The sequence below is a fragment of the Oncorhynchus kisutch genome, unplaced genomic scaffold (genome assembly GCF_002021735.2).
Source record: "Oncorhynchus kisutch isolate 150728-3 unplaced genomic scaffold, Okis_V2 scaffold1981, whole genome shotgun sequence".
NCBI lineage: Eukaryota > Metazoa > Chordata > Actinopteri > Salmoniformes > Salmonidae > Oncorhynchus > Oncorhynchus kisutch.
In genome coordinates this window covers 343-27,926 of record NW_022263926.1, presented here as the reverse complement: position 1 = coordinate 27,926, position 27,584 = coordinate 343, and the positions used below count along the sequence as shown (strand labels likewise).

General features: G+C 42.4%; 1 protein-coding gene across 1 annotated transcript; it reads right to left on the bottom strand.

The window, feature by feature from the left end:
- Positions 1–1,927: 1,927 nt before the first annotated feature.
- LOC116368780 (oocyte zinc finger protein XlCOF6-like) lies at positions 1,928–26,673 on the bottom strand. The gene is made up of 4 exons (XM_031819249.1): positions 26,563–26,673; positions 24,949–25,191; positions 9,836–10,084; positions 1,928–5,010 (listed from the first exon to the last, which is right to left on the bottom strand). The coding sequence occupies exons 2-4, from the start codon at positions 25,049–25,051 to the stop codon at positions 3,512–3,514; spliced, it is 1,851 nt and encodes a 616-aa protein (XP_031675109.1). The 5' UTR covers positions 25,052–25,191; positions 26,563–26,673; the 3' UTR covers positions 1,928–3,511.
- Positions 26,674–27,584: the final 911 nt, after the last annotated feature.

Genomic DNA, 27,584 nt, shown 5'->3' with positions numbered 1-27,584 from the left:
AGCTAAATATGGTCAGCATTGCTGTGTGCTGTTAGTTATAACATGGCAATAAAGAAGAGAGAATAGAGAGAGAATAGAGGGAGAATAGAGGGAGAATAGAGGGAGAATAGAGGGAGAATAGAGGGAGAATAGAGAGAGAATAGAGTGAGAATAGAGTGAGAATAGAGGGAGAATAGAGGGAGAATAGAGAGAGAATAGAGGGAGAATAGAGGGAGAATAGAGAGAGAATAGAGGGAGAATAGAGAGAGAATAGAGAGAGAATAGAGGGAGAATAGAGAGAGAATAGAGGGAGAATAGAGAGAGAATAGAGGGAGAATAGAGAGAGAATAGAGGGAGAATAGAGGGAGAATAGAGGGAGAATAGAGGGAGAATAGAGGGAGAATAGAGGGACCAGTTTAATGTTTTAAGTGGGATGCTGCAGTTTTGCACATTGTAATTGTTCTTTGATATGGTGCAATATTATATTATGCTTTTCAGATTGTATTCGTTTTGAATGGTTAGATTTATATGCACTTTGTTAAAATACATTAAAAAGTTATACTTTCAATGCAAATGTTTAATAGCATTCTATTTAATTACAAACCAATGCATTTTTAAATACATTGTGGTTAAGGTAGAGTATGATTTCATTAAATCATTTAATTAGAATTGTTTTAACACCAATCATAGTCAAACTATCGCAAACTGTTTGACTTGAAAAATAACAAAACATACTTTTTTTTAAAGAGCCGTTTGGGAGCTGTCATGGTAATTGCCTGTATTACTAAGTGAAAGGAGAGTTTACAAACCACACACCAGTCAGAGTTATACATAAACATCATCTTTTAATTAAATGAGCTTCACCATAGACCTGTGACTCTCAGATCAATTCAGTGTCTATAAATGAATTCTGAGAGTCAACATTATGGCAACTGGGATCATTTATAGCAAAGATCCACCCCTCCCAACACACAATGATGAACCACAGGTCTTAGGAAAACTGCACACAGGAAGACGTTTACTTGAGAGAGGAGTATGCCATAGCCAGACAGCATTAGCTATAAATTATTGTTCAGGTTCTACTTCTCGTTCTTGGTACTTCCCATTACCTCATCCAATGGCATATATCAATTGTCAATTCTAGATACTCTTATCTCAAATACACCCCCTCCACCTGGACAAGTTCACAGAGGAGAGTGAGCCTCTAGGTCATATACTAGGTCAAGAAAAGGGCAACATCAGAGGGGACATACAACGGTTCCAGACACTGCCATACTCTTCCCCCAAATGGGAAAAGTAGGGAGTGACTAGCACACAGACATTGTGGAGCCAAGAGATAATTGGTTCCCCCTCAATCATCCCTTCATGTGTTTTAAAAGATACACATATGAAGACAAGCCTGACCCTCTCTGGGGCCCAAGTCATTTCCCCACATAAGTATATTTATGAAAGTAGATAAAACATCTTATTTATCAATGTTACCTAACTAATTCTGATTCTGCTACGACAGAGCCAATGGAATGCCCATCACTAGACTGTAGGTTTGGACTCAGTGTGGATGGAAAGAGGCAGGCTGGGTTTGTCCTCACTGTTAATCTGTCAACTCTGGATAGAATCCCAGTCCTAAACAGAAGTCTGAGATCAACCTCCTGGTTCTCCTCTGTGCAGGACACACCCCCTCCTCCCATTGTTACTGTGTGTATGAAAACATTTTGAACAATGGCTTCCTAAAATGCTGTGGTGCTTACTAACACAATAGGAAAGGTTGTGGTAGACGTGGGCCATCACAGGTGAGTTCCCAGCTCTTCCACTCTGAACAATGAGGCAGGGAAAGGGTAACACAAGCTTCCACTCTGGTTCCATTCCCCAATAGTAAGTGGATCATACTTGAATTGTGGTAGTAATATTGTCCCTGGACTTTGGCACCATAGAAAACACATTACAATTATACATTGACAAAATAAATGTTATTTTATTTAACTTTTATGTAAATAAGAAAACATGTCCTTTATACTGCAAAACATTATTTGTATGCATTGTAGAACATACTGGGGACTAGCTAATTGGCATGTAGAGGTGTAGTGACATGTATTCAGTAGATACATAGACATTTAAATTAGTTTGAATAATATCAATTAAACAAAAAAACATTGCATTGTCTGTATAGATAACCCAAAGTTTGACCAGCACAAATTCAAGTAGAATATTTATTTTTCATTCGCACATCAATTAAGTTCAATGAGAACATCCAAATACATTCATCAATGACGAAAATAATACATCTATTTAAGACAATTTAATTAACATATTTATCGTTTCAAAGTATGTATATCACGCAACAAAAGTTGCTTAGTAGTAAAACAAAACAACAAAAAAACAAACTAAATGGTGAAAACTCACATCATCTCTGATACATGTTGTCTACTAACTCATTCCCACAGAAAACTGATCATCTCTATCTGATACATGTTGTCTACTAACTCATTCCCACAGAAAACTGATCATCTCTATCTGATACATGTTGTCTACTAACTCATTCCCACAGAAAACTGATCATCTCTATCTGATACATGTTGTCTACTAACTCATTCCCACAGAAAACTGATCATCTCTATCTGATACATGTTGTCTACTAACTCATTCCCACAGAAAACTGATCATCTCTATCTGATACATGTTGTCTACGAACTCATTCCCACGGAGAACTGATCATCTCTATCTGATACATGTTGTCTACGAACTCATTCCCACGGAGAACTGATCATCTCTATCTGATACATGTTGTCTACGAACTCATTCCCACGGAGAACTGATCACACCATCTCTATCTGACACATGTTATATCTACTACCTTATTCCCACAGAAAACTGATCATCACACCATCTATCTGATACATGTTGTCTACTAACTCATTCCCACAGAAAACTGATCATCACACCATCTCTGATACATGTTGTCTACTAACTCATTCCCACAGAGAACTGATCATCTCTATCTGACACATGTTGTATCTACTAACTTATTCCCACAGAGTACCACACAGTCAACAATCAGACTTCATTGTTACAATGTGAGAAGCCTCAGAGGGCATTCAACCCTAAGGGCAAATCCAAGGAACTCTCAATATCTTTAGAGTAAAAGCTCAATTAAATAAAACTGACATGGTGCTCACTGATCAGTAAAACAACAAGAAGCTAACATTCTATAACACACCCTTTCCTCTGCACTGTTCTCTTACAGTGAGAAACAATAGGATCCCAATAGTGTTTTATTCTTTCTTAAATGTTATCAAATTCACTGTTACCACTTCATTTATGAGATGAGAATGAAGTGATGTAATGACTTTACTCTTAGCTGGTCTGAGAGAACTGATGAGGCTTCTCTCCTTTATGTATACGTTGGTGACATTTCAAGGTATCCAATCGGGTAAAACTCTTCCCACAATCAGAGCAGAAGTAAGGCTTCTCTCCTGTATGTATACGCTGGTGACATTTTAAAGGTATCTAAAATCGGGGGAAACTCTTCCCACAATTAGAGCAGAAGTGAGACTTTGTCTATTTGTATTCGCTGGGGACATTTTAACTCTTCCAATTGGGAGAAACTCATTCCATTGTCAGAGCAGAAGTAAGGCTTCTCTTCTGTATGTGTTCTTTGATGAACTGTTAGCTCAGTTGATGTTTTGAAGCACTTACCACAGTCAGAGCAGGAGAATGGCTTCGCTATGTGTATTAGTTGGTGACTTTTTAACTTATCCAATCGGGAAAAACTTTTCCCACAGTCAGAGCAGGAGAAAGGCTTCTCTCCAGTGTGCACTCTCTGATGAATTGTCAGAGCTTGTGATGTTGTGAATCTCTTCCCACAGTCAGAGCAGAAGTAAGGTTTCACTCCTGTGTGTGTCCTCTGATGAACTTTTACCTCAGTTGATGTTTTGAAACATTTACCACAGTCAGAGCAGGAGAATGGCTTCTCTCTGTGCATTTGTTGGTGACTTTTTAACTTATCCAATCGGGAAAAACTTTTCCCACAGTCAGAGCAGGAGTAAGGCTTCTCTCCAGTGTGCACTCTCTGATGAATTGTCAGAGCTTGTGCTGTTGTGAATCTCTTCCCACAGTCAGAACAGAAGTAAGGCTTCACTCCTGTGTGTGTTCTCTGGTGAACTTTTACCTCAGTTGATGTTTTGAAGAATTTACCACAGTCAGAGCAGAAGTAAGGCTTCTCTCCTGTGTGTGTTCTCTGATGAACTGTTACATCAGACGTTGTGGTGAAGCATCTTCCACAGTCAGAGCAAGAGTATGGCTTCTCTCCTGTATGCACACGTTCATGTACTTTTAAGGTATCCATTCGGGAGAAACTCTTTCCACAGGCATAGCAGAAGTAAGGCTTCTCTCCTGTGTGTGTTCTCTGGTGAACTTTTACCTCAGTTGATGTTTTGAAGCATTTACCACAGTCAGAGCAGAAGTAAGGCTTCTCTCCTGTGTGTGTTCTCTGATGAACTGTTAGATCAGATGTTGTGGTGAAGCATTTTCCACAGTCAGAGCAAGAGTATGGCTTCTCTCCTGTATGCACACGTTCATGTACTTTTAAGGTATCCAATCGGGAGAAACTCTTTCCACAGGCAGAGCAGAAGTAAGGCTTCTCTCCTGTGTGTGTTCTCTGATGAACCTTTACCTCAGTTGATGTTTTGAAGCATTTGCCACAGTCAGAGCAGGAGAATGGCTTCTCTCTGTGTATTAGTTGGTGACTTTTTAACCTATCCAATTGGGAGAAACTCTTCCCACAGTCAGAGCAGGAGTAAGGCTTCTGTCCAATGTGCACTTTCTGATGAATAGTCAGAGATTGTGATGTTGTGAATCTCTTCCCACAGTCAGTACAAGATTTCAGATTCTCTCCTGTGTGTATTTTTAGGTGTATCTTTAGCTTTGATAGAAATGGGAAAATCTCCTCACAATGTGGGAGGTGGCGAGACTTCTTAGCTCTGTGATCTTCCTGCTGTTGCTCTCTGGATGTAGAGAATGTCTCAACATGGTCTCCTGTGTGAACAACATCAGAAGAACCAGTCAGTGAGATATACATATGACTTCATATACAGTGTGTTCAGAAAGAATTCACATCCCTTGATTTTTTTCTACATTTTGTTGTGTTTCAACCTGATTTTAAAATGGATTAAATTGAGTCATTGGCCTACACACAATACCACACACATATAAGGGCATGGATACATGACTAGATATTGGATATTGTTGTACCAACATGAATTCTACTATGACTATTTACCATCTGAATATGAAAACCACATCTGTAGATTCTAAACCACCAGTTGGAGGACAGATGGAACTAAACCACCAGTTGGAGGACAGATGGAACTAAACCACCAGTTGGAGGACAGATGGAACTAAACCACCAGTTGGAGGACAGATGGAACTAAACCACCAGTTGGAGGACAGATGGAACTAAACCACCAGTTGGAGGACAGATGGAACTAAACCACCAGTTGGAGGACAGATGGAACTAAACCACCAGTTGGAGGACAGATGGAACTAAACCACCAGTTGGAGGACAGATGGAACTAAACCACCAGTTGGAGGACAGATGGAACTAAACCACCAGTTGGTGGACCGATCAGGACAGAAAGTGGTAGGCCCGAAAAGTGGGTAGTCTTTACCCCATAACGCCAGTGGAGTACCCCATAATGCTAGTGGAGTACCCCATAACGCCAGTGGAGTACCCCATAATGCCAGTGGAGTACCCCATAACGCCAGTGGAGTACCCCATAACGCCAGTGGAGTACCCCCATAACGTCAGTGGAGTACCCCCATAACGCCAGTGGAGTACCCCCATAACGTCAGTGGAGTACCCCCATAACGCCAGTGGAGTACCCCCATAACGTCAGTGGAGTACCCCCATAACGTCAGTGGAGTACCCCCATAACGTCAGTGGAGTACCCCCATAACGTCAGTGGAGTACCCCCATAACGTCAGTGGAGTACCCCCATAACGTCAGTGGAGTACCCCCATAACGTCAGTGGAGTACCCCCATAACGTCAGTGGAGTACCCCCATAACGTCAGTGGAGTACCCCCATAACGTCAGTGGAGTACCCCCATAACGTCAGTGGAGTACCCCATAACGTCAGTGGAGTACCCCATAACGTCAGTGGAGTACCCCATAACGTCAGTGGAGTACCCCCATAACGTCAGTGGAGTACCCCCATAACGTCAGTGGAGTACCACATAATGTAAAACAAAAACAAGAAAAATAACAGACATTGAATATCCCTTTGAACACGGTGAAGATATTTATTACACTTAGGATGGTGTATCAATACACCCAGTCACTACAAAGATACAGGCGTCCTTCCTAACTCAGTTGCCGGAGAGGAGGGAAACCGCTCAGGGTTTTCACCATGAGGCCAATGGTGACTTTAAAACAGACTGAGGATGGATCAACAACATTGTAGTTACTCCACAATATTAACATCAATAACAGAGTGAAAAGAAGGAAAGCTGTACAGAATAAACTATTCCAAAACATGCATCCTGTTTCCATTAAGGCACTAAGGTAAAACTGCAAAAAATGTGGCAAAAATAATTAACTTAAAATCCTGAATACAAAGTGTTATGTTTGGGGCAAATCCAACACAACACATCACGGAGTACCACTCCTCACATGGAGGTGGCTGCATCATGTTATGGGTATGCTTGTCATCGACAAGGACTTGGACGTTTTTCTGTTTGTTGATAAAAAATAAATGGAATAGAACTAAGCACTGGCAAAATCCTAGAGGAAAACCTGGTTCAGTCTGCTTTCCAACAGACACTGGGAAACAAATTCACCTTTCAGAAGGACAATAACCTAAAACACAAGGCCAAATACACACTGGAGTTGCTTACCAAGATATTGAATGTTCCAGAGTGGCCTAGTTACAGTTTTGACTTAAATCATCTTGAAAATCTATGGCAAGACATGAAAATGGCTGTCCAGCAATGATCAACAACCAACTTGACAGAGCTCGAATACTTTTTTCCAGAATAAATGTGCAAATATTGTACAATCCAGGTGTGGAAAGCTCTTAGAGATTTACACAGAAAAACTCACAGCTGTAATCACTGCCAAGGTGCTTCTTCAAAGTATTTACTCAGGGGTGTGAATACTGTGGTGGTTCATTTCTTTACGATCAAATGAGGAGAGACAAACTTATCACACAAGTCAGAGTTATACTCTTATCACACAAGTCAGAGTTATACTCTTATCACACAAGTCAGAGTTATACTCTTATCACACAAGTCAGAGTTATACTCTTATCACACAAGTCAGAGTTATACTCTTATCACACAAGTCAGAGTTATACTCTTATCACACAAGTCAGAGTTATACTCTTATCACACAAGTCAGAGTTATACTCTTATCACACAAGTCAGAGTTATACTCTTATCACACAAGTCAGAGTTATACTTAAACCAAATCTTTAAATCACTTATTAATAAAGGAGCAGGCTAATACAACACATATATGAAGTGAATTGATTGATTGATCTACGATACTGATGGCTGGTCGACAAATTCACGCTCACATGATTCATTGAGAGCCCAGAGACAAAAGTACAAAGTCCATCCTCTTTCCGTCTACATGACACACGACAGATGTATACAATGGGTCACAAGGTTAAGATTTGTATGGAATATACCTATAATATATAGCAGACAGCAACTGCTGTGTCAACAGTTTTCATTGCGTAGAGACCAGTGTCTGGCCCTACTGGAGCCATCTCTCCCTGGTATGGTAGAGACCAGTGTCTGGCCCTACTGGAGCCATCTCTCCCTGGTATGGTAGAGACCAGTGTCTGGCCCTACTGGAGCCATCTCTCCCTAGTATGGTAGAGACCAGTGTCTGGCCCTACTGGAGCCATCTCTCCCTGGTATGGTAGAGACCAGTGTCTGGCCCTACTGGAGCCATCTCTCCCTGGTATGGTAGAGACCAGTGTCTGGCCCTACTGGAGCCATCTCTCCCTAGTATGGTAGAGACCAGTGTCTGGCCCTACTGGAGCCATCTCTCCCTAGTATGGTAGAGACCAGTGTCTGGCCCTACTGGAGCCATCTCTCCCTAGTATGGTAGAGACCAGTGTCTGGCCCTACTGGAGCCATCTCTCCCTGGTATGGTAGAGACCAGTGTCTGGCCCTACTGGAGCCATCTCTCCCTGGTATGGTAGAGACCAGTGTCTGGCCCTACTGGAGCCATCTCTCCCTGGTATGGTAGAGACCAGTGTCTGGCCCTACTGGAGCCATCTCTCCCTGGTATGGTAGAGACCAGTGTCTGGCCCTACTGGAGCCATCTCTCCCTGGTATGGTAGAGACCAGTGTCTGGCCCTACTGGAGCCATCTCTCCCTGGTCCCGTATAGAACAGAAGCATTAACATGCTCTGGAATGCTCTTTAGGTTTAATCACCCAGAAGACATGGTAAATCTCCTGTCAGTGTTATCTCCCAGAGGCCCTTCCTCAGTAGAACACACACACAATAGTTAAGAATACTCTGTTCTGTCGAATAAAACAAACATTTGATGCAATAAAAGTATTATAACAACATCTTGCAATCTTCCGCCATAATACTTATGTAAATTAGATATTTCTGCATTTTTATTATTTTTTTACATTTTTAACATTTCAAAAAAGATGTTTTGCCTTATGGGGTATTGTGTGTAGATGGATCAATTATTATTTATTTTATTTAGGCTGCAACATAAAATGTGGAATAAGTCAAGGGGTCTGAATTCTTTCTGAAGGCTCTATACTGTCCAATACAAAAGGGGAATACAACCATTCTAAAAGTGGACAACAGCTGAGAGTGAAAATTATGAGCCATATAATCCTCCACTCACTATCACAAGGGTTAGTAACTACACAGACTCATTTCATATCATCCTCCACTCACTATCACAAGGGTTAGTAACTACAGACTCATTTCATATCATCCTCCACTCACTATCACAAGGGTTAGTAACTACACAGACTCATTTCATATCATCCTCCACTCACTATCACAAGGGTTAGTAACTACACAGACTCATTTCATATCATCCTCCACTCACTATCACAAGGGTTAGTAACTACACAGACTCATTTCATATCATCCTCCACTCACTATCACAAGGGTTAGTAACTACAGACTCATTTCATATCATCCTCCACTCACTATCACAAGGGTTAGTAACTACAGACTCATTTCATATCATCCTCCTCTCACTATCACAAGGGTTAGTAACTACAGACTCATTTCATATCATCCTCCACTCACTATCACAAGGGTTAGTAACTACAGACTCATTTCATATCATCCTCCACTCACTATCACAATAGTTAGTAACTACAGACTCATTTCATATCATCCTCCACTCACTATCACAAGGGTTAGTAACTACAGACTCATTTCATATCATCCTCCACTCACTATCACAAGGGTTAGTAACTACACAGACTCATTTCATATCATCCTCCACTCACTATCACAATAGTTAGTAACTACAGACTCATTTCATATCATCCTCCACTCAGTATCACAAGGGTTAGAAACTACAGACTCACTTCATAGAACTTTAAAACATTGGCAGTTTGTCTACTTCACTTCTTCAGTCTACTCTGAACACTCCAGACAGCCCGGTGAATAAATCAAATACTGACAATACTGGTGTCAAACCACTTTTCATACACAGCGGGAAGTTGGAATGAAAAACAAGTTTCGTACAGTCTGGTGTTCATCAGGGATGTGATGTTAGAAGGACAGAATTCACAATAGCAATAGACTGGGTCATAACGAATGGAGGTATAACCTATGAAGGGAACTTATAGATAGAACCTGCTCTTACCATGATTAACAGATGTCCCAATCTTCTCCTCCTCTTCTTCATCTTTAATGTTGACATTCAGCTCCAGTGTTTGACTGCAGTCTTCCAGCTTCACTGATGCCATCTCTGGATCCTGCAGTACAAACTGGGCTCCACTGTCACAATCAGGACCCAGTGACTGGAGGTTTGGACTCGGTGTGGAAGGAGAGAGGCAGGCTGGGTTTGTCCTCACTGTTGATGTTTCTGGCCTCAGACTTGACCGGAGTCGGCCTGTAGTAATAAAGACAAACGGACAAAAGTTGTCTTTTAGTTCTGGCACTTCCTTTATTCTAATTTTTTTTAAATTTATTTTTATTTAAAAAATTGTTCAATGATCTAATTTCAATAGACCGGGTAGCTAAACATTGACAACAAAACATAAATTTACTTTAGACGAGGGCACACTTTAGATTACACGTTAAAAAAAACTTGCGCTTAAAAGAAATTAAAAGTGCAACTGACAGCGTTTGAACTACATTTCAGACATGAACGTGACAGACAGACAATCATAATATCAGTAAAAAATATCAAATTCCCAGTTTATGCTACAAAACCAACTTCATAAGAGGTTTGTCTCAGCATTTCATGGACGTACACTAAGGCATTGTTGGTAGAATAGATGGATGCAGTTCAATGCATGATTCATATAATTTACCAACACATTTATTATTAAGAGAGGCCCACAGACCCCCACCCAGAGAGGCCCACAGACCCCCACCCGGAGAGGCCCACAGACTCCCACCCGGAGAGGCCCACAGACTCCCACCCGGAGAGGCCCACAGACCCCCACCCAGAGAGGCCCACAGACCCCCACCCAGAGAGGCCCACAGACCCCCACCCAGAGAGGCCCACAGACCCCCACCCAGAGAGGCCCACAGACCCCCACCCAGAGAGGCCCACAGACCCCCACCCAGAGAGGCCCACAGACCCCCACCCAGAGAGGTCCACAGACCCCCACCCAGAGAGGCCCACAGACCCCCACCCAGAGAGGCCCACAGACCCCCACCCAGAGAGGCCCACAGACCCCCACCCAGAGAGGTCCACAGACTCCCACCCAGAGAGGCCCACAGACTCCCACCCAGAGAGGCCCACAGACCCCCACCCAGAGAGGCCCACAGACCCCCACCCAGAGAGGTCCACAGACTCCCACCCAGAGAGGCCCACAGACTCCCACCCAGAGAGGCCCACAGACTCCCACCCAGAGAGGCCCACAGACTCCCACCCAGAGAGGTCCACAGACTCCCACCCAGAGAGGCCCACAGACCCCCACCCAGAGAGGCCCACAGACCCCCACCCAGAGAGGCCCACAGACCCCCACCCAGAGAGGCCCACAGACCCCCACCCAGAGAGGCCCACAGACCCCCACCCAGAGAGGGGTGGGAGAGAGGCCCACAGACCCCCACCCAGAGAGGCCCATAGACTCCCATACAGAGAGACCAACAGGAGCAACCAGGGTCAAGCACTCCGCCCAAAGGCAGGTCGACAGATCTCCCGAACCAGTGACTTATTGGCCGCCAGCCCAAGCTCCCAACTGCCAGGCCACCAACCATCCACGATCCCCCTACAGATCCCTGAGAGCTGCCCCTCAACCTTCCCAGAACAGCCACGCTTTTGGGCTTGTACACCAGCTTCAAAGCTGAAAATACAGTATTTTTGGCTATCAGAAAAATATATATTTCACAGCGCTTCAGATGGTGCAATGATTCTCTACACAATGACTGCTTGTTTTGTCACAAACTGAGATTAGGAAAACGATTAGAATTTTAGCAACCAGGAAATGGCAGAGCATATTGCACCTTTAAGTACACTGGTGGGGAAAGTTATTAAGTAAAAGTTCATGTTATACATCAAACTCCTAATATTAAGCAAACCAGAAGGCACCATTCTGTCAGGGAAAATGTTTGGAAGACGAAAGTACATATTTTGGTCCCGCTTTATTTCCAGTGCATCTTATGAAGGCGTCATAAAGCATTCATATAGGCTTCATAAGCACTACATAAACGGGTCACAAATCATCCAGAACTGTATTTCATGCTCTATAAAAAGGATGAATAAATGTGAACAAAATAACCGTGTGACAAAACCATCAATTGAAGCCACATTATGGATCTTTATAGAGCATGATGTTACGGCAAACAATGGTTTCCACTTCAAGAATGAGGTACGGTAAATTACTGTAATTAACACAGTAAATTACTGTAATTAACATATGCATTAACAGGCGCTCATTGTTACTGTAGCCTGCACATCTTCCTTTTTCCACAGCTTTCACAAATCCTGTTGTCAGTTTGAAATATTATTTTATTTGCTTCCATTTAGTTTCAAAATTGTTTTTGGCACGTTATTATAATAATATAATGTAGTTTTTTTTAAATATCTGGAAGTGGTTCTTGCTTGTACAACTCAGTAGTTTGTCATCCTAAATAAATATATATATCTGTCTACGCTCTAATTTGCCCATATTTCTTGGAGATCCTGAATGTTTTTTTTTATACAGGCAGGGTAGCCTAGTGGTTAGAGTGTAGAGGCGGCAGGGTAGCCTAGTGGTTAGAGTGTAGAGGCGGCAGGGTAGCCTAGTGGTTAGAGTGTAGAGGGGGCAGTTTTTTTTTTTTGTGATACTATCAACTCTGCAGTATTAAGCACATCCATAACTGCTTTATAACATCTTAAATTAATATCAGTCAACTTAAGGGTGAAGGAGTCTGTGCACACTATAATGGGTTAAGGAGTCTGTGCACTATAATGGGTTAAGGAGTCTGTGCACTATAATGGGTTAAGGAGTCTGTGCACTATAATGGGTTAAGGAGTCTGTGCACTATAATGGGTTAAGGAGTCTGTGCACTATAATGGGTTAAGGAGTCTGTGCACTATAATGGGTTAAGGAGTCTGTGCACTATAATGGGTTAAGGAGTCTGTGCACTATAATGGGTTAAGGAGTCTGTGCACTATAATGGGTTAAGGAGTCTGTGCACTATAATGGGTTAAGGAGTCTGTGCACTATAATGGGTTAAGGAGTCTGTGCACTATAATGGGTTAAGGAGTCTGTGCACGCTATAATGCGTTAAGGAGTCTGCACACTATAATGGGTGAAGGAGTCTGCGCACTATAATGGGTGAAGGAGTCTGTGCACTATAATGGGTTAAGGAGTCTGTGCACTATAATGGGTTAAGGAGTCTGTGCACACTATAATGGGTTAAGGAGTCTGTGCACACTATAATGGGTTAAGGAGTCTGTGCACACTATAATGGGTTAAGGAGTCTGTGCACTATAATGGGTTAAGGAGTCTGTGCACTATAATGGGTTAAGGAGTCTGTGCACTATAATGGGTTAAGGAGTCTGTGCACTATAATGGGTTAAGGAGTCTGTGCACTATAATGGGTTAAGGAGTCTGTGCACACTATAATGGGTAAAGGAGTCTGTGCACTATAATGGGTTAAGGAGTCTGTGCACTATAATGGGTTAAGGAGTCTGTGCACTATAATGGGTTAAGGAGTCTGTGCACTATAATGGGTTAAGGAGTCTGTGCACTATAATGGGTTAAGGAGTCTGTGCACTATAATGGGTTAAGGAGTCTGTGCACTATAATGGGTTAAGGAGTCTGTGCACTATAATGGGTTAAGGAGTCTGTGCACGCTATAATGCGTTAAGGAGTCTGCACACTATAATGGGTGAAGGAGTCTGCGCACTATAATGGGTGAAGGAGTCTGTGCACTATAATGGGTTAAGGAGTCTGTGCACACTATAATGGGTTAAGGAGTCTGTGCACACTATAATGGGTTAAGGAGTCTGTGCACACTATAATGGGTTAAGGAGTCTGTGCACTATAATGGGTTAAGGAGTCTGTGCACTATAATGGGTTAAGGAGTCTGTGCACTATAATGGGTTAAGGAGTCTGTGCACTATAATGGGTTAAGGAGTCTGTGCACTATAATGGGTTAAGGAGTCTGTGCACACTATAATGGGTAAAGGAGTCTGTGCACTATAATGGGTTAAGGAGTCTGTGCACTATAATGGGTTAAGGAGTCTGTGCACTATAATGGGTTAAGGAGTCTGTGCACTATAATGGGTTAAGGAGTCTGTGCACTATAATGGGTTAAGGAGTCTGTGCACTATAATGGGTTAAGGAGTCTGTGCACACTATAATGGCTTATGACATGGTTATGACGCCCATCATTCCATTCAATGTTATAGTTAAGTAATAAGGGATGAGAACCCAGGGATTATCGTGTGATAACTCTCTTAGGGTTTATGGTAGAAAATTACAAGATTGTGTTGTAATACTGTTTGTTTATGCATCAAATAAGGTTTCTCTGTACTCTCTCATCTGTGTCTGAGTGGACTGAGTTGGGCCTCTGGCGCTGGCAATAGATAGGTACCAGGGAGGAGATGTCTCTGGTATGGATAGCTGAGTTGGTGTTTGTGTACTATGAGGTACCAGGGAGGAGATGTCTCTGGTATGGATAGCTGAGTTGGTGTTTGTGTACTATGAGGTACCAGGAAGGAGATGTCTCTGGTATGGATAGCTGATGAGAAGAAGCCCCGTCTTGGGGGCCAAACCCTGGTTTCTATACAATGACAACAGTCTTCACAGCAGATTCTATCTGATGTGAATTATTCATTTATTTTATATAAAATGATAACTTTTTGACCCATTCGACATATCTGTTGTTTGTCATGTATTCAGGAGGATGTGTCGTTGACAAGCTCCATTATTGCAATAATTAATAACACACTTTGATTGTTTTGAAATCTTTTTTAAAAGTCTCTCTCCTTTGGCTAGAAATACTCCACAACAGGCTGTTCTTAGGCCCAAGGCAAATAATGACAGGTTTTCATTAAAACCATTATTTAAAAAATAATAATCAGTACACACATTATATTCATCCTCTCACCAGACCAAATGGGTGTGATAGTAAATTCACCCTGGCAACCTACTCCGCTTTCAGAGCACTCTAGTTTGACAGCGGCCGAGCGCAGAATAACGGAGGAATTTACAAACGCCCTAAAGTCGGGTTGTTATGACAGGCAGCGGTGATTTTATTCTGGTGGTGCAAAAAAACAACAACATTATTTTTGTTTTTAGATGCGAAGAAACCACAAAATTATTTTGTTTTTTTAGATGCGAAGAAACCACAACATTATTTTGGTTTTTAGATGCGAAGAAACCACAACATTATTTTGGTTTTTAGATGAGAAGAAACCACAACATTATTTTGGTTTTTAGATGCGAAGAAACCACAACATTATTTTGGTTTTTAGATGCGAAGAAACCACAACATTATTTTGGTTTTTAGATGAGAAGAAACCACAACATTATTTTGGTTTTTAGATGCGAAGAAACCACAACATTATTTTGGTTTTTAGATGCGAAGAAACCACAACATTATTTTGGTTTTTAGATGCGAAGAAACCACAACATTATTTTGGTTTTTAGATGCGAAGAAACCACAACATTATTTTGGTTTTTAGATGCGAAGAAACCACAACATTATTTTGGTTTTTAGATGCGAAGAAACCACAACATTATTTTGTTTTTTAGATGAGAAGAAACCACAACATTATTTTGGTTTTTAGATGCGAAGAAACCACAACATTATTTTGGTTTTTAGATGCGAAGAAACCACAACATTATTTTGGTTTTTAGATGCGAAGAAACCACAACATTATTTTGGTTTTTAGATGCGAAGAAACTACAACATTATTTTGGTTTTTAGATGCGAAGAAACTACAACACTAAAACAATACATAAAACAGCACTATAAAAAGGTTGCCACAAACTGTTAGGGTCTTACATAAAGCTGTCCCAACAGGGGAGCTTGTGGCTGACTGCCGTAAATAAATAAGGTTTCTGACTTCTTGTGGATTTGTGTTATCTGGATACGAACCGCTTTTCTCCTTTCAATAATAATGAATGTCGACCTGAGTTTGAAACATTCACAAACATTATTGTATTTTATGTTCTGTACTTTCACAATGTTTGTTCTTCTATAATTAACACTTAGCTCTTCAGTATGAGCAGGGTTCAAGCAAACGAGCTGCGATGAGTTAGGCCTATTCTTTCATCTATGGACAGCGACAGAAATTCAGATGGATATTAGTTCAGATAAATTCAGCATAGATGTTGCCTTCACTTTACTCTTCGTTAAGTCACCACAGAGAGAGACCCCAGACTCAGCGGTTAGCCTACCATAGAGAGAGAGACCCCAGACTCAGCGGTTAGCCTACCATAGAGAGAGAGAGACCCCAGACTCAGCGGTTAGCCTACCATAGAGAGAGAGAGACCCCAGACTCAGCGGTTAGCCTACCATAGAGAGAGAGAGACCCCAGACTCAGCGGTTAGCCTACCATAGAGAGAGAGAGACCCCAGACTCAGCGGTTAGCCTACCATAGAGAGAGAGAGACCCCAGACTCAGCGGTTAGCCTACCATAGAGAGAGAGAGACCCAGACTCAGCGGTTAGCCTACCATAGAGAGAGAGAGACCCAGACTCAGCGGTTAGCCTACCATAGAGAGAGAGAGAGACCCAGACTCAGCGGTTAGCCTACCATAGAGAGAGAGAGACCCAGAGGTTAGCCTACCATAGAGAGAGAGAGACCCAGAGGTTAGCCTACCATAGAGAGAGAGAGACCCAGAGGTTAGCCTACCATAGAGAGAGAGACCCAGACTCAGCGGTTAGCCTACCATAGAGAGAGAGAGACCCAGACTCAGCGGTTAGCCTACCATAGAGAGAGAGAGACCCAGACTCAGCGGTTAGCCTACCATAGAGAGAGAGAGACCCAGAGGTTAGCCTACCATAGAGAGAGAGAGACCCAGACTCAGCGGTTAGCCTACCATAGAGAGAGAGACCCAGAGGTTAGCCTACCATAGAGAGAGAGAGACCCAGATTCAGCGGTTAGCCTACCATAGAGAGAGAGACCCAGACTCAGCGGTTAGCCTACCATAGAGAGAGAGAGACCCAGACTCAGCGGTTAGCCTACCATAGAGAGAGAGAGAGAGACCCAGACTCAGCAGTTAGCCTACCATAGAGAGAGAGACCCAGACTCAGCGGTTAGCCTACCATTTGAAGTATTTTATTTGTCCTATGTGGTCTAAAAAAGGAAGGACGATACAATCACGAGGATCCACTTGTATAGACAATATACAGACTCACTGAAAGCACATTGAGCAAACAAAACTACCCTTGCAATATGAACTGGAATAACATGGGTCTATTACTGAACTGTCTGTTGAACAAGGACAACGACATAATTCAGAACATGGGCCATTCTTACAGTATTGTCCCTGTACACCAAGTCAAAACAGGAGGATAAATTAACAGGGGTACATAAGCAATGAAAGTTCTTACAATGGTGGCAGGTATGCAGGCTGTTACAATATTAAATTAAATTTTTCTAAAACAGGCTATAGGCTACATGTGCACCACCAAGTCAGAACAGTAGGCTAAGTTCTTAGGGGGGGGGGGGGGGGAGGGTACCAAATTCTTAGGGTGAGGCACATGGGCTACTAACATACACTTAGTATTACTTTGACATTCTCTGGATGATGTCATGCTGGATTGACAGCATGGCCAAAGCATTTAACCTTTCTGGCCCATGGAGTTGCGTATGACGGTTTTTATCCTTTTAAAAAGGTAGAAAAGTTACTCCCTGACTCGGCAGTTGTCATCGGAGTGGTGATGATGATTTTGAGAAGAGAGACCGTCTCAGACAAGGCCTGCTGCAGGTTATTCTGGTAGAGTGATTTCAATAATGATAGTGATTTCCCTGTCTCAGCCTCCAGTATTTATGCTGCAGTAGTTTGTGTCGGGGGGCTGGGGTCAGTTTGTTATATCTGGAGTACTTCTCCTGTCCTATTCGGTGTCCTGTGTGAATCTAAGTGTGCGTTCTCTAATTCTCTCCTTCTCTCTTTCTTTCTCTCTCTCGGAGGACCTGAGCCCTAGGACCATGCCCCAGGACTACCTGACATGATGACTCCTTGCTGTCCCCAGTCCACCTGGCCATGCTGCTGCTCCAGTTTCAACTTCCACCTGACTGTGCTGCTGCTCCAGTTTCAACTGTTCTGCCTTATTATTATTCGACCATGCTGGTCATTTATGAACATTTGAACATCTTGGCCATGTTCTGTTATAATCTCCACCCGGCACAGCCAGAAGAGGACTGGCCACCCCACATAGCCTGGTTCCTCTCTAGGTTTCTTCCTAGGTATTGGCCTTTCTAGGGAGTTTTTCCTAGCCACCGTGCTTCTACACCTGCATTGCTTTCTGTTTGGGGTTTTAGGCTGGGTTTCTGTACAGCACTTTGAGATATCAGCTGATGTACGAAGGGCTATATAAATAAATTTGATTTGATTTGAATAAAGAATGTGCCGTCTTTCCAGTGTGCAGCTCAGGATGCCGGTAGACAGTGAACAGCTCCCTTTTCATCTTCTCCTGGTTACCCACAAGCCACAGCTGGGTAAAACACTGGAGTTCTGCAGTCCAGAAAGGAATCCATCAGCAGCGGTTGGACACCACGTACATTACCACTCATCAGCGCTGACCAATCGTAGGTTTGTGCAACCAGTTTCTCCTTGACATTCAGCTAGTACTTGTTTGATGGTGTTGGAGAGGCCAACACCAGTTTTGTCCTTCACCTCTACAAACACCTCTCACACACACTGTTGTCTGGTGTTGGAATCGGCTAAACTTTGAACATTGAGATATTAAATAAATGATAGAGACAAAGCCTTGAATAGAAAGAGTTTGTAAAAAGCCAGGCTTTGGAATGTGTTTGATGGAGGAGAGGAGAGCGATGTGTTGACAGATGGATATCTGTGGGTCAGGAGGTGAGAGTCGAGGTCAGTTCCCCTTAAGGGAGTAATCAGGGTTGCTACAGTGGGGAGAACAAGTATTTGATACACTGACAATTTTTCAGGTTTTCCAGACATGTAGATGTCTGTATTTTTTATCATAAGTACACTTCAACTGTGAGAGACTGAATCTAAAACAAAAATCCAGAAAATCACATTGTATGATTTTTAAGTAATTCATTTGCATTTTATTGCATGACATAAGTATTTGATACATCAGAAAAGCAGAACTTAATATTTGGTACAGAAACCTTTGTTTGCAATTACAGAGATCATACGTTTCCTGTTGTTCTTGACCAGGTTTGCACACACTGCAGCAGTGTGTAAGTAGGAAAACCTGCAAAAATCGGCAGTGTATCAAATACTTGTTCTCCCCACTGCATCTGGTTACCTTCTTTCCTGTGGAGCCATAAACTGTAAGGAAGAGGAACGTCTTAAGTAGGATGTATATAAACTGATGTCTGAAATGTCTTAAGTAGGATGTATATAAACTGATGTATATAAACTGTGATGTCTGAAATGTTTTGTCTGATTTCAGCTGCACAAAACCTTTGGAAAGATTAAACTTGGTTAAAGCTTCTCTAGTGTTTGTGAGTTATTTACTCACAACAACAAAAAATAAGAACCTAACAGTTGGCGTTGTCGACAGGATTCACCACGATTTCTTTATCAAACCAAAGAGTCCAGAACAGTGGAACAGGAGCCGGCACAGCAAATAAGGTAGGCACGTTCCTACACCTGTTACCACTCATTCTGACATCTTGGGGAGATGAGAATCGTAGGCTGAACAATTATAGAATACGGCCTTTTGAAGCCTGAGTTTATTCAAAAGGCCCATTGTGTAACGACCGGTCGTAGCTTTATAGTAAATGGTAAGGCCCGGAAGGTAAACTCATACAGGCTGCTGTGTTTAGGGAATAATAACTATTGATATGGCGACAAACGGACCCGTTTCTCCCTGTAATATAGAGAAAGCGGTATTAAATAAAGCCATGGAGGCGCTAAAAGAAGTGCACGTTAATTCTACCAATTATGTTATGCTTTTTGACTTGTGTCTTGGAGATGGTATGAAGGAAAGGTTAATGTCATAATTCATCATATTGTCAATTTTTGTCTAATTTACTGAAACAGAAATGTAATGAATTTAACTGTGTTTTCGTTGTTGTTGAGATTATCCTGGAAGCTGAAGTCAGATCGTGTTTAAATTTAAGATAGAAATAATTTGACAATAGACAGTCAACCTCAAAACCCTCCCTAACCGGCTGAAGAAAAAGAGAAGAAGGCGGTGCTCTGAGAGACAATGACTTTTACCATTCCTATCTGAGTCCGAACCAAAACCAGGGCCGGGGTGCTGAGAGCGCGTGTGGAGTGAGCGTGGAGAGAGAGAGAACAAGCTCAGGTGAGAGACTCGTGGTGCTGAGAGCGCGTGTGGAGTGAGCGTGGAGAGAGAGAGGACAAGCTCAGTTGAGAGACTCGTGGTGCTGAGAGCGCGTGTGGAGTGAGCGTGGAGAGAGAGAGGACAAGCTCAGGTGAGAGACTCGTGTACGTGGAAAAAAACAGAAGTATCTAACTGGATATTAAAATCGGGACATTATCAAGGGCCATGAAATGCGACAGGCAAAAGTTACATGTGCCGTTGGGAAAATGAACTGTAAACGATACGCTAGAATGATAAGTGCCGGGTGAAGGGGGGGGGGGTATACGCCCTGCTAACTATTTAAACTGAAAACGCATTGAGATACTGATTTTTCTTTACCAGGCCTGTAATGGGAAGAGTTATGACCGGCAATAAAATGTTGTTTATAAATGTATGTTCTAACAGGGGTGATGGGTGCGGAGTTGATCAACTGGAATTTGTGCCTTCGTCTCAAAGAATGCACTGAGTTCAGTCATTCTACATTCTAAAGTGATAAAACGTTGTCGTTGTGATGGGACACTGAACGCACTGAGGTCAGTCATTCTACATTCTACATTCTAAAGTGATAAAGCGTTGTCGTTGTGATGGGACACTGAACGCACTGAGGTCAGTCATTCTACATTCTAAAGTGATAAAACGTTGTCGTTGTGATGGGACACTGAACGCACTGAGGTCAGTCATTCTACATTCTACATTCTACAGTGATAAAACGTTGTCGTTGTGATGGGACACTGAACGCACTGAGGTCAGTCATTCTACATTCTACATTCTACAGTGATAAAACGTTTTCGTTGTGATGGGACACTGAACGCACTGAGGTCAGTCATTCTACATTCTACATTCTACAGTGATAAAACGTTTTCGTTGTGATGGGACACTGAACGCACTGAGGTCAGTCATTCTACATTCTAAAGTGATAAAACGTTGTCGTTGTGATTGGGACACTGCGAGGGAGAATGGCTAAAGCACGATGAGAGGCTGAGGCGCTGCTAACAGTTATGTGGCTGCCGAGAGAGTTTTTAAGAAACGTATCTCTCTCTGGGTGTCATCGTGACGGGAGGTGGTTTGTTAGGGAGACTCACTGGATGACAGCTTGGGACGAACATGAAAGTTTGGTTTTTGTATTACCCTGTATTAAGAATTCATGTTACATCAATGCTAAGTTATTAAACATGTACTTAGTTTCTCTTTTCTTTTCAAGTCAATATGTTTTTAGGTTTGGTGGAACATGAGGGTGTTCAACTAAATTGATTTGAGAACGTGTTAGTAGGTTTGTAAAACGTAGAAAATGATTTGGGAGTATAATGTGTTATGGGTTAGATGTAATGATAGAGGAGTATCAATCCCAGGGACTGAATATTGTTGCAGGAGATAGCTGCTCTCTTTCTTCTATGAGCTAACGGTACACAATATGGGGATTTAATTGAACGTTACACATACACAGATAATGGTGAAAGTAGAAGAGATAGTGTTATTTCAGACACTATTGGCAACTTTCAGTAATGAGTTTATCACAGAAGGCATAACACTTGAAAGAATAGCAACCGATCCCTGTATACAGGAGGCCACATCGCCAGAAGGACTAGCTACAGATCCCTGTATACAGGAGGCCACATCGCCAGAAGGACTAGCTACAGATCCCTGTATACAGGAGGCCACATCGCCAGAAGGACTAGCTACAGATCCCTGTATACAGGAGGCCACATCGCCAGAAGGACTAGCTACAGATCCCTGTATACGGAGGCCACATCGCCAGAAGGGAAGTTGGCTGTGATAATAGCATCACATCGCCTGCAGAGTGTGATTAAGAAACATGTGACTCAGAGTTTTGTACAGTTGGGATGCTCTTCCAAAGCCACTAATCTCTCCCCCATTTCTGACAGATAGTAAACACTTGACATCCCTCCCAGTAGACTGGGAGCGAACCACGGTAAATGGAAAGTGTCAGAAGGTGGCTGCTTATCAACCAACCGGTGGAGCCCAAAGTCTACACTGTAACAAAGGTGTTTACAAACGGGTGGGGGGGGGATAGTGTGTGTTTAGAGTCCAATGTGAGGGTAGAGTCCAGTGTGTGTGTGTGGGGGGGGGGGATAGATAGGCCTTGGGGTAGATCTGACTTGGGGTAGATCTGACTTGGGGTGAGAGATGTGTACCTAACTTAAGCACAGGGGTGTAATATCCACAGGTACCAACTGTAGCAGAATACAGGAGATCAGTGGAGATGTTGGTGGCTAGAGACTAAGGGATAAATTGGGAAACAGGTAGGGGGTATCTGAAAGTTCAGTCCTAGACTTATCAGTAAAACACGAAGACAATAGGAGAGCAGGAGACAAATTCGGGGCAATAGCTAGTCTCACAGCAGTCCCTGTAGGGCCAGTAACAGAAGGAACAGTAGTAGAAGTGTAGAATGCTATATTAATAGCATGAACTTGGACTACGGCACAAATGGGGGGTATTGTGAGACGATAGTCACGGGCCATGTTGGAAGCAGCAATGGTTACTTTTGTAGCATTGTTGGTATATCAGTAATGACGACAAGTCACATGGATTGGTAAGTAGTAACTGGGGGACCAATGGGAGAACAGGGGATGCTGTTATTCAAATATCACTAATGATGTTGTCAGGAAATAACCTGTGTGTTGCAGTGTGCATATGTCCTCAGGTGGAACCAAGATATAACCAAGGGCACGGGCTGAATTCTGGAGATTGAGTGTACATCAAGAGACACCAGGCGGGGGTGTTGGAACAGCATTGATTTGAGACACACTACTTCGAACAGTACCTACAGTGGTTAAGATCGTCATGTCTCTCCTTGGGGGGGGGGGGGGGGGTGCATAGTTTTCACGTGAGGTGAGGTCCAACTGCATAATGGGTGAGTGAAGACACCATGACACAGGAAGTGAAGACACCATGACACAGGAAGTGAAGACACCATGACACAGGAAGCGGAGCGAGAGAGAGACTAGATTCCATTGTAAGACATACAGAATGGTTGGGTCTGGGAACTACTATAAACATCATAGTTGGTTTGGGGTTTAACTGCTTTATGGGTTAATGCATCATATGATAGAGGATATTATTTACATATTTATTTCATCTTTATTTAACCGGGTAGGCTAGTTGAGAACAAGTTCTCATTTGCAACTGCGACCTGGCGAAGATAAAGCAAAGCAGTTCGACACATACAACAGAGTTACACATGGAATCAACAAACATACAATAAATAATACAGTAGAAAAGTCTATATACAGCATGTGCAGATGAGGTAGGATAAGAGAGGTAAGGCAATAAATAGGCCATGGTGGCAAAGTCATTACAATATAGCAATTAAACACTGGAATGGTAGGATGTGCAGAGGGTGAATGTGCAAGTTGACATACTGGGTGCAAAGGAGCAAGATAAATAAATAAATAAATACAGTATGGGGATGAGATAGCTCATCTGTAAATAGCCCATCCAATCTATGTACAGGTGCAGTGAACTGTGAGCTGCTCTGACAGCTGGTGCTTAAAGCTAGTGAGGGAGGTAAGAGTATCCAGCTGCAGAAATTTTTGCAGTTCGTTCCAGTCATTGGCAGCAGAGAAATTAAAGGAGAGGCGGCCAAAGGAGGAATTGGATTTGGGGATGACCAGTGAGATTTGGCGAGGAGTATGAAGCGAAGGCCAGCCAACGAGAGCATACAGGTCGCAGTGGTGGGTAGTATATGGGGCGTTGGTGACAAAACAGATGGTACAGTGATAGACTGCATCCAATTTGTTGAGTAGAGTGTTGGAGGCTACTTTGTAAATTACATCGCCGAAGTCGAGGATTGGTAGGATGGTCAGTTTAACGCGGGTATGTTTGGCAGCATGAGTGAAGGAGGCTTTGTTGTGAAATAGGAACCCGATTCTAGATTTAATTTTGGATTGGAGATGTTTCATGTGAGTCTGGAAGGAGAGTTTACAGTCTAACCAGACACCTAGGAATTTGTAGTTGTCCACATATTCTAAGTCAGAACCGTCCAGAGTAGTGATGTTGGACGGGCGGGCAGGTGCGGGCAGCGATCGGTTAAAGAGCATGTCCAAGAAATTGGCCGATGGATCAGCTAACAGCCCAATATGCTCTAGATAGCTAGCAGGCCGCGGTTAGCAGAAGGGCCTTCAGGGGACGTCGCGCCTGAGTGGCCTGTTGGGATCATCGGGCAGATTACGTCGGTATTCCAGTCGTGAAGGATCGACGGGGCCCCGTACCGGCAGTAGAAGGGGTCCGGATATTGTAGCCGAGGAGTGGGCTTCAGGAGTAGCCCAGGAGCCCTAGCCGGGAGATGGGTCTAGCATGGGCTAGCTCCAGGCTAGTTGGTGCTAGCTCCGGGACAGAAATGTTAGCCAGGAGTAGTCAACCGGGGTTGCGGTTAGCTAACTGCGATGATCCAGATGAAAAGGTTCAGAGTTTGCTGGTAGGAATCCGGAGCTTTGGAGAGAAAAATAGGTCCGGTATGTTTCTGGTTTGAAACGCGTTGTAAGAACTGGCGAGAGCTTTCCGAGCTAAAGGTTAGCTGATGTATTTATCTTCTTCCCTTCTTTAGCCGACACTATGATAATTCCAGACAGCCCATTGAATAAAACACATGCTGACAATACTGGTGTCAAACCATCCAGATCTCATTAGCATGAAATAACATCTACCTTCTCATTGAAACAGTTCTATAGCAACTTTCAACACACAGTGTGAAGTTGAAACAAACAACAGCCTGGAGTTCTTCAGGATGTGTGAGTCAGATAGAACTTAACCCAGCAATAGACTGGGTCATAACTTACGGAGGTCTAACTTATGAAGAAAGAATCTGCTCTTACCATCATAAACAGATTTCCCAATCTTCTCCTCCTCTTCTTCATCTTTAATGTTGACATTCAGCTCCAGTGTTTGACTGCAGTCTTCCAGCTTCACTGATGCCATCTCTGGATCCTGCAGTGCAAAATGGGCTCCACTGTCACAATCAGGACCCAGTGACTGGAGGTTTGGACTCGGTGTGGAAGGAGAGAGGCAGGTTGTCCTCACTGTTGATGTTACCGGCCTCAGACTTGATCTGAGTCGTCCTGTAGTAATAAAGAGAAACGGACACAAAAGTTATTGTCTTGACAGTTCTGCCACTTTCTTAATTCTCTAAAAATAAATTATATTTGTTCAATTATCTCATTTCAATAGATCAGGTAGCTAAGCATTGACAACTCAACATTCATTCCCATTAGACAAAAAGTACACACTTTAAATGACACAATGTAAGTGAACTTAACCTATAGTAGATTTCCCACATTTACATAAATGCATAAATTACAACAAAACAACAGTTAGTACAAGGTTGCAGTTACTTTAGATTTTATTGGGATTATTATACTTCTCATTTGGACTAATGTGATCATATTTTCACATATAACACACTGAGAGACAAAGAGACATAACACACAGACATATTGACCAGATAAATACTCTTAACAGTCTGAAAAGTTGGCTTGATTCTTCCAAAGTCCTGCACAACCTTCCAATGTATTATAATTAAATTATTCTAAAGTCATGTTTGAATGTATATATTAAAACGTTTCTGGTTCGCTCAGATAAATTATTCAATTTTGTTATCACTCTGAATCTAAATGTTATTTTTGCCTATTTTTCGTTTCTGTCTGGATAACACAGATTGTTGACAATCTATTCCTGGTATTGACTGAATGTCTGTCTCTAACCAACTGAGTACTGTTGTGACTAGAGTTTGTCCGTTTTAAATGGTGTGCATTGTGAAATAAAATGAGCATGGTGCATGACTACAACAGAAGAAACATATCTCCACCTTTAAAACAATCCTTGTTGCTTTGTTGTGTCCAATCTGCAGTCTTCTAACTTGACTTGCTGATGCACGTGCCCATATTTAGCTATCCTTCTGATAATGTATGCAATTTAGGCAGCACTATGGACTATGTTCCTGAATAGCCATGTCCTCACTGTATTATTTCACCTCACAAAAAATCTATTGTATTTCCCATTTTCACACCATAGAAACAATTACAGACAAAGATAGAAACACCTGAATGTCTGAATATTGTTACACATGTAATAATAATAATAATAATAATAATGTGAACCCGCGCTGCCTGCACTGAATTCAGTTGACGTAGACAGAAGGGGAGCCGCCATTTTACCATCTCGTGAATTTTACACAAAACAAATAACGAACTCAAAAATCGCAAATAAATAGATTTAAAAAATGAAATTAGCTTTAGTAAATGATGTTTATTCCCTCTGCCAAACCCAAAGTCTCTAGCTATGTGACATAAAATAGTTATCCTCACTCGGCTTGACACAAATATTACACATAAAACCTTTACCAAACGTGATAATACCTTAAATTATGTGTTACCCAGCACGTTATGACATGTTCTTTCGATATTACAAAGTTTAAACGTGCTATTACATACCTGTAGTAATACATGTGAAACGGACACAAAATATATGGTCTTCACCACACAGTGCTGGCGCCTTAACGGAACTTCCTGTTCCACCACTGCAACAGAGGCAGTGTTGCCAACTCCTCAGTAAGGAAAGTAGCTATTGGCTGTCTTTTTTTCCTATTTTTTTATTAACAACAAATCAATACAGGAAGTACATGAGGGAACGAACACAAGTATATATGAATAATATACAATGGATAATTGTGCTAGAGGGAACAATATCACATTACACAAGGACCTTAAGGGACATACATACACTTATAATTCTAACAGCTTTTTTGTTAGTAGAGTATTTGTCTTAAAATACAGTTCAATTTCTTTTAATTTCCTAGGGACGGCATGGAAGAGCACTAGTAAGCCAGTGACTCAGCCCCTGTAATAGGGTTAGAGGCAGAGAATCCCAGTGGAGAGAGGGGAACCGGCCAGGCAGAGACAGCAAGGGCGGTTCTTTGCTCCAGTGCCTTTCCGTTCACCTTCACACTCCTGGGCCAGACTACACTCAATCATAGGACCCAGATGAGTCTTCAATAAAGACTTAAAGGTTGAGACAGAGTCTGCATCTCTCACATGGGTAGGCAGACCATTCCATAAAAATTGAGCTTTATGGGAGAAAGTCCTGCCTCCAACTGTTTGCTTAGAAATTCTAGGGACAATTAGGAGGCCTGCGTCTTGTGACCATAGCGTACGTGTAGGTATGTACGGCAGGACCAAAATCAGAAAGATAGGTAGGAGCAAGCCCATGTAATGCTTTGTAGGTTAGCAGTAAAACCTTGAAATCAGCCCTTGCCTTAACAGGAAGCCGGTGTAGGGAGGCTAGCACTGGAGTAATATGATCAAATTTTAGGGTTCTAGTCAGGATTCTAGCAGCCGAATTTAGCACTAACTGTGTGGACAGAAAATTTCAGATTTTGCAATGTTACGTAGATGGAAAAAAGCTGTTTATTATGTTCAACATAGGAGGGCCAAACACAGGAAGCAGCTCTTTCAGT

Excerpts from the sequence above, each read along its gene's own strand:
- LOC116368780 (XM_031819249.1), bottom strand. The coding sequence starts at position 25,051 with ATGGCATCAGTGAAGCTGGAAGACTGCAGTCAAACACTGGAGCTGAAT. Across the intron at positions 10,085-24,948 it reads TGGGAAATCTGTTTATGATG|GCCGACTCCGGTCAAGTCTG; the intron begins GTAAGAGCAGAT and ends TTATTACTACAG. Across the intron at positions 5,011-9,835 it reads TGGGACATCTGTTAATCATG|GAGACCATGTTGAGACATTC; the intron begins GTAAGAGCAGGT and ends TTGTTCACACAG.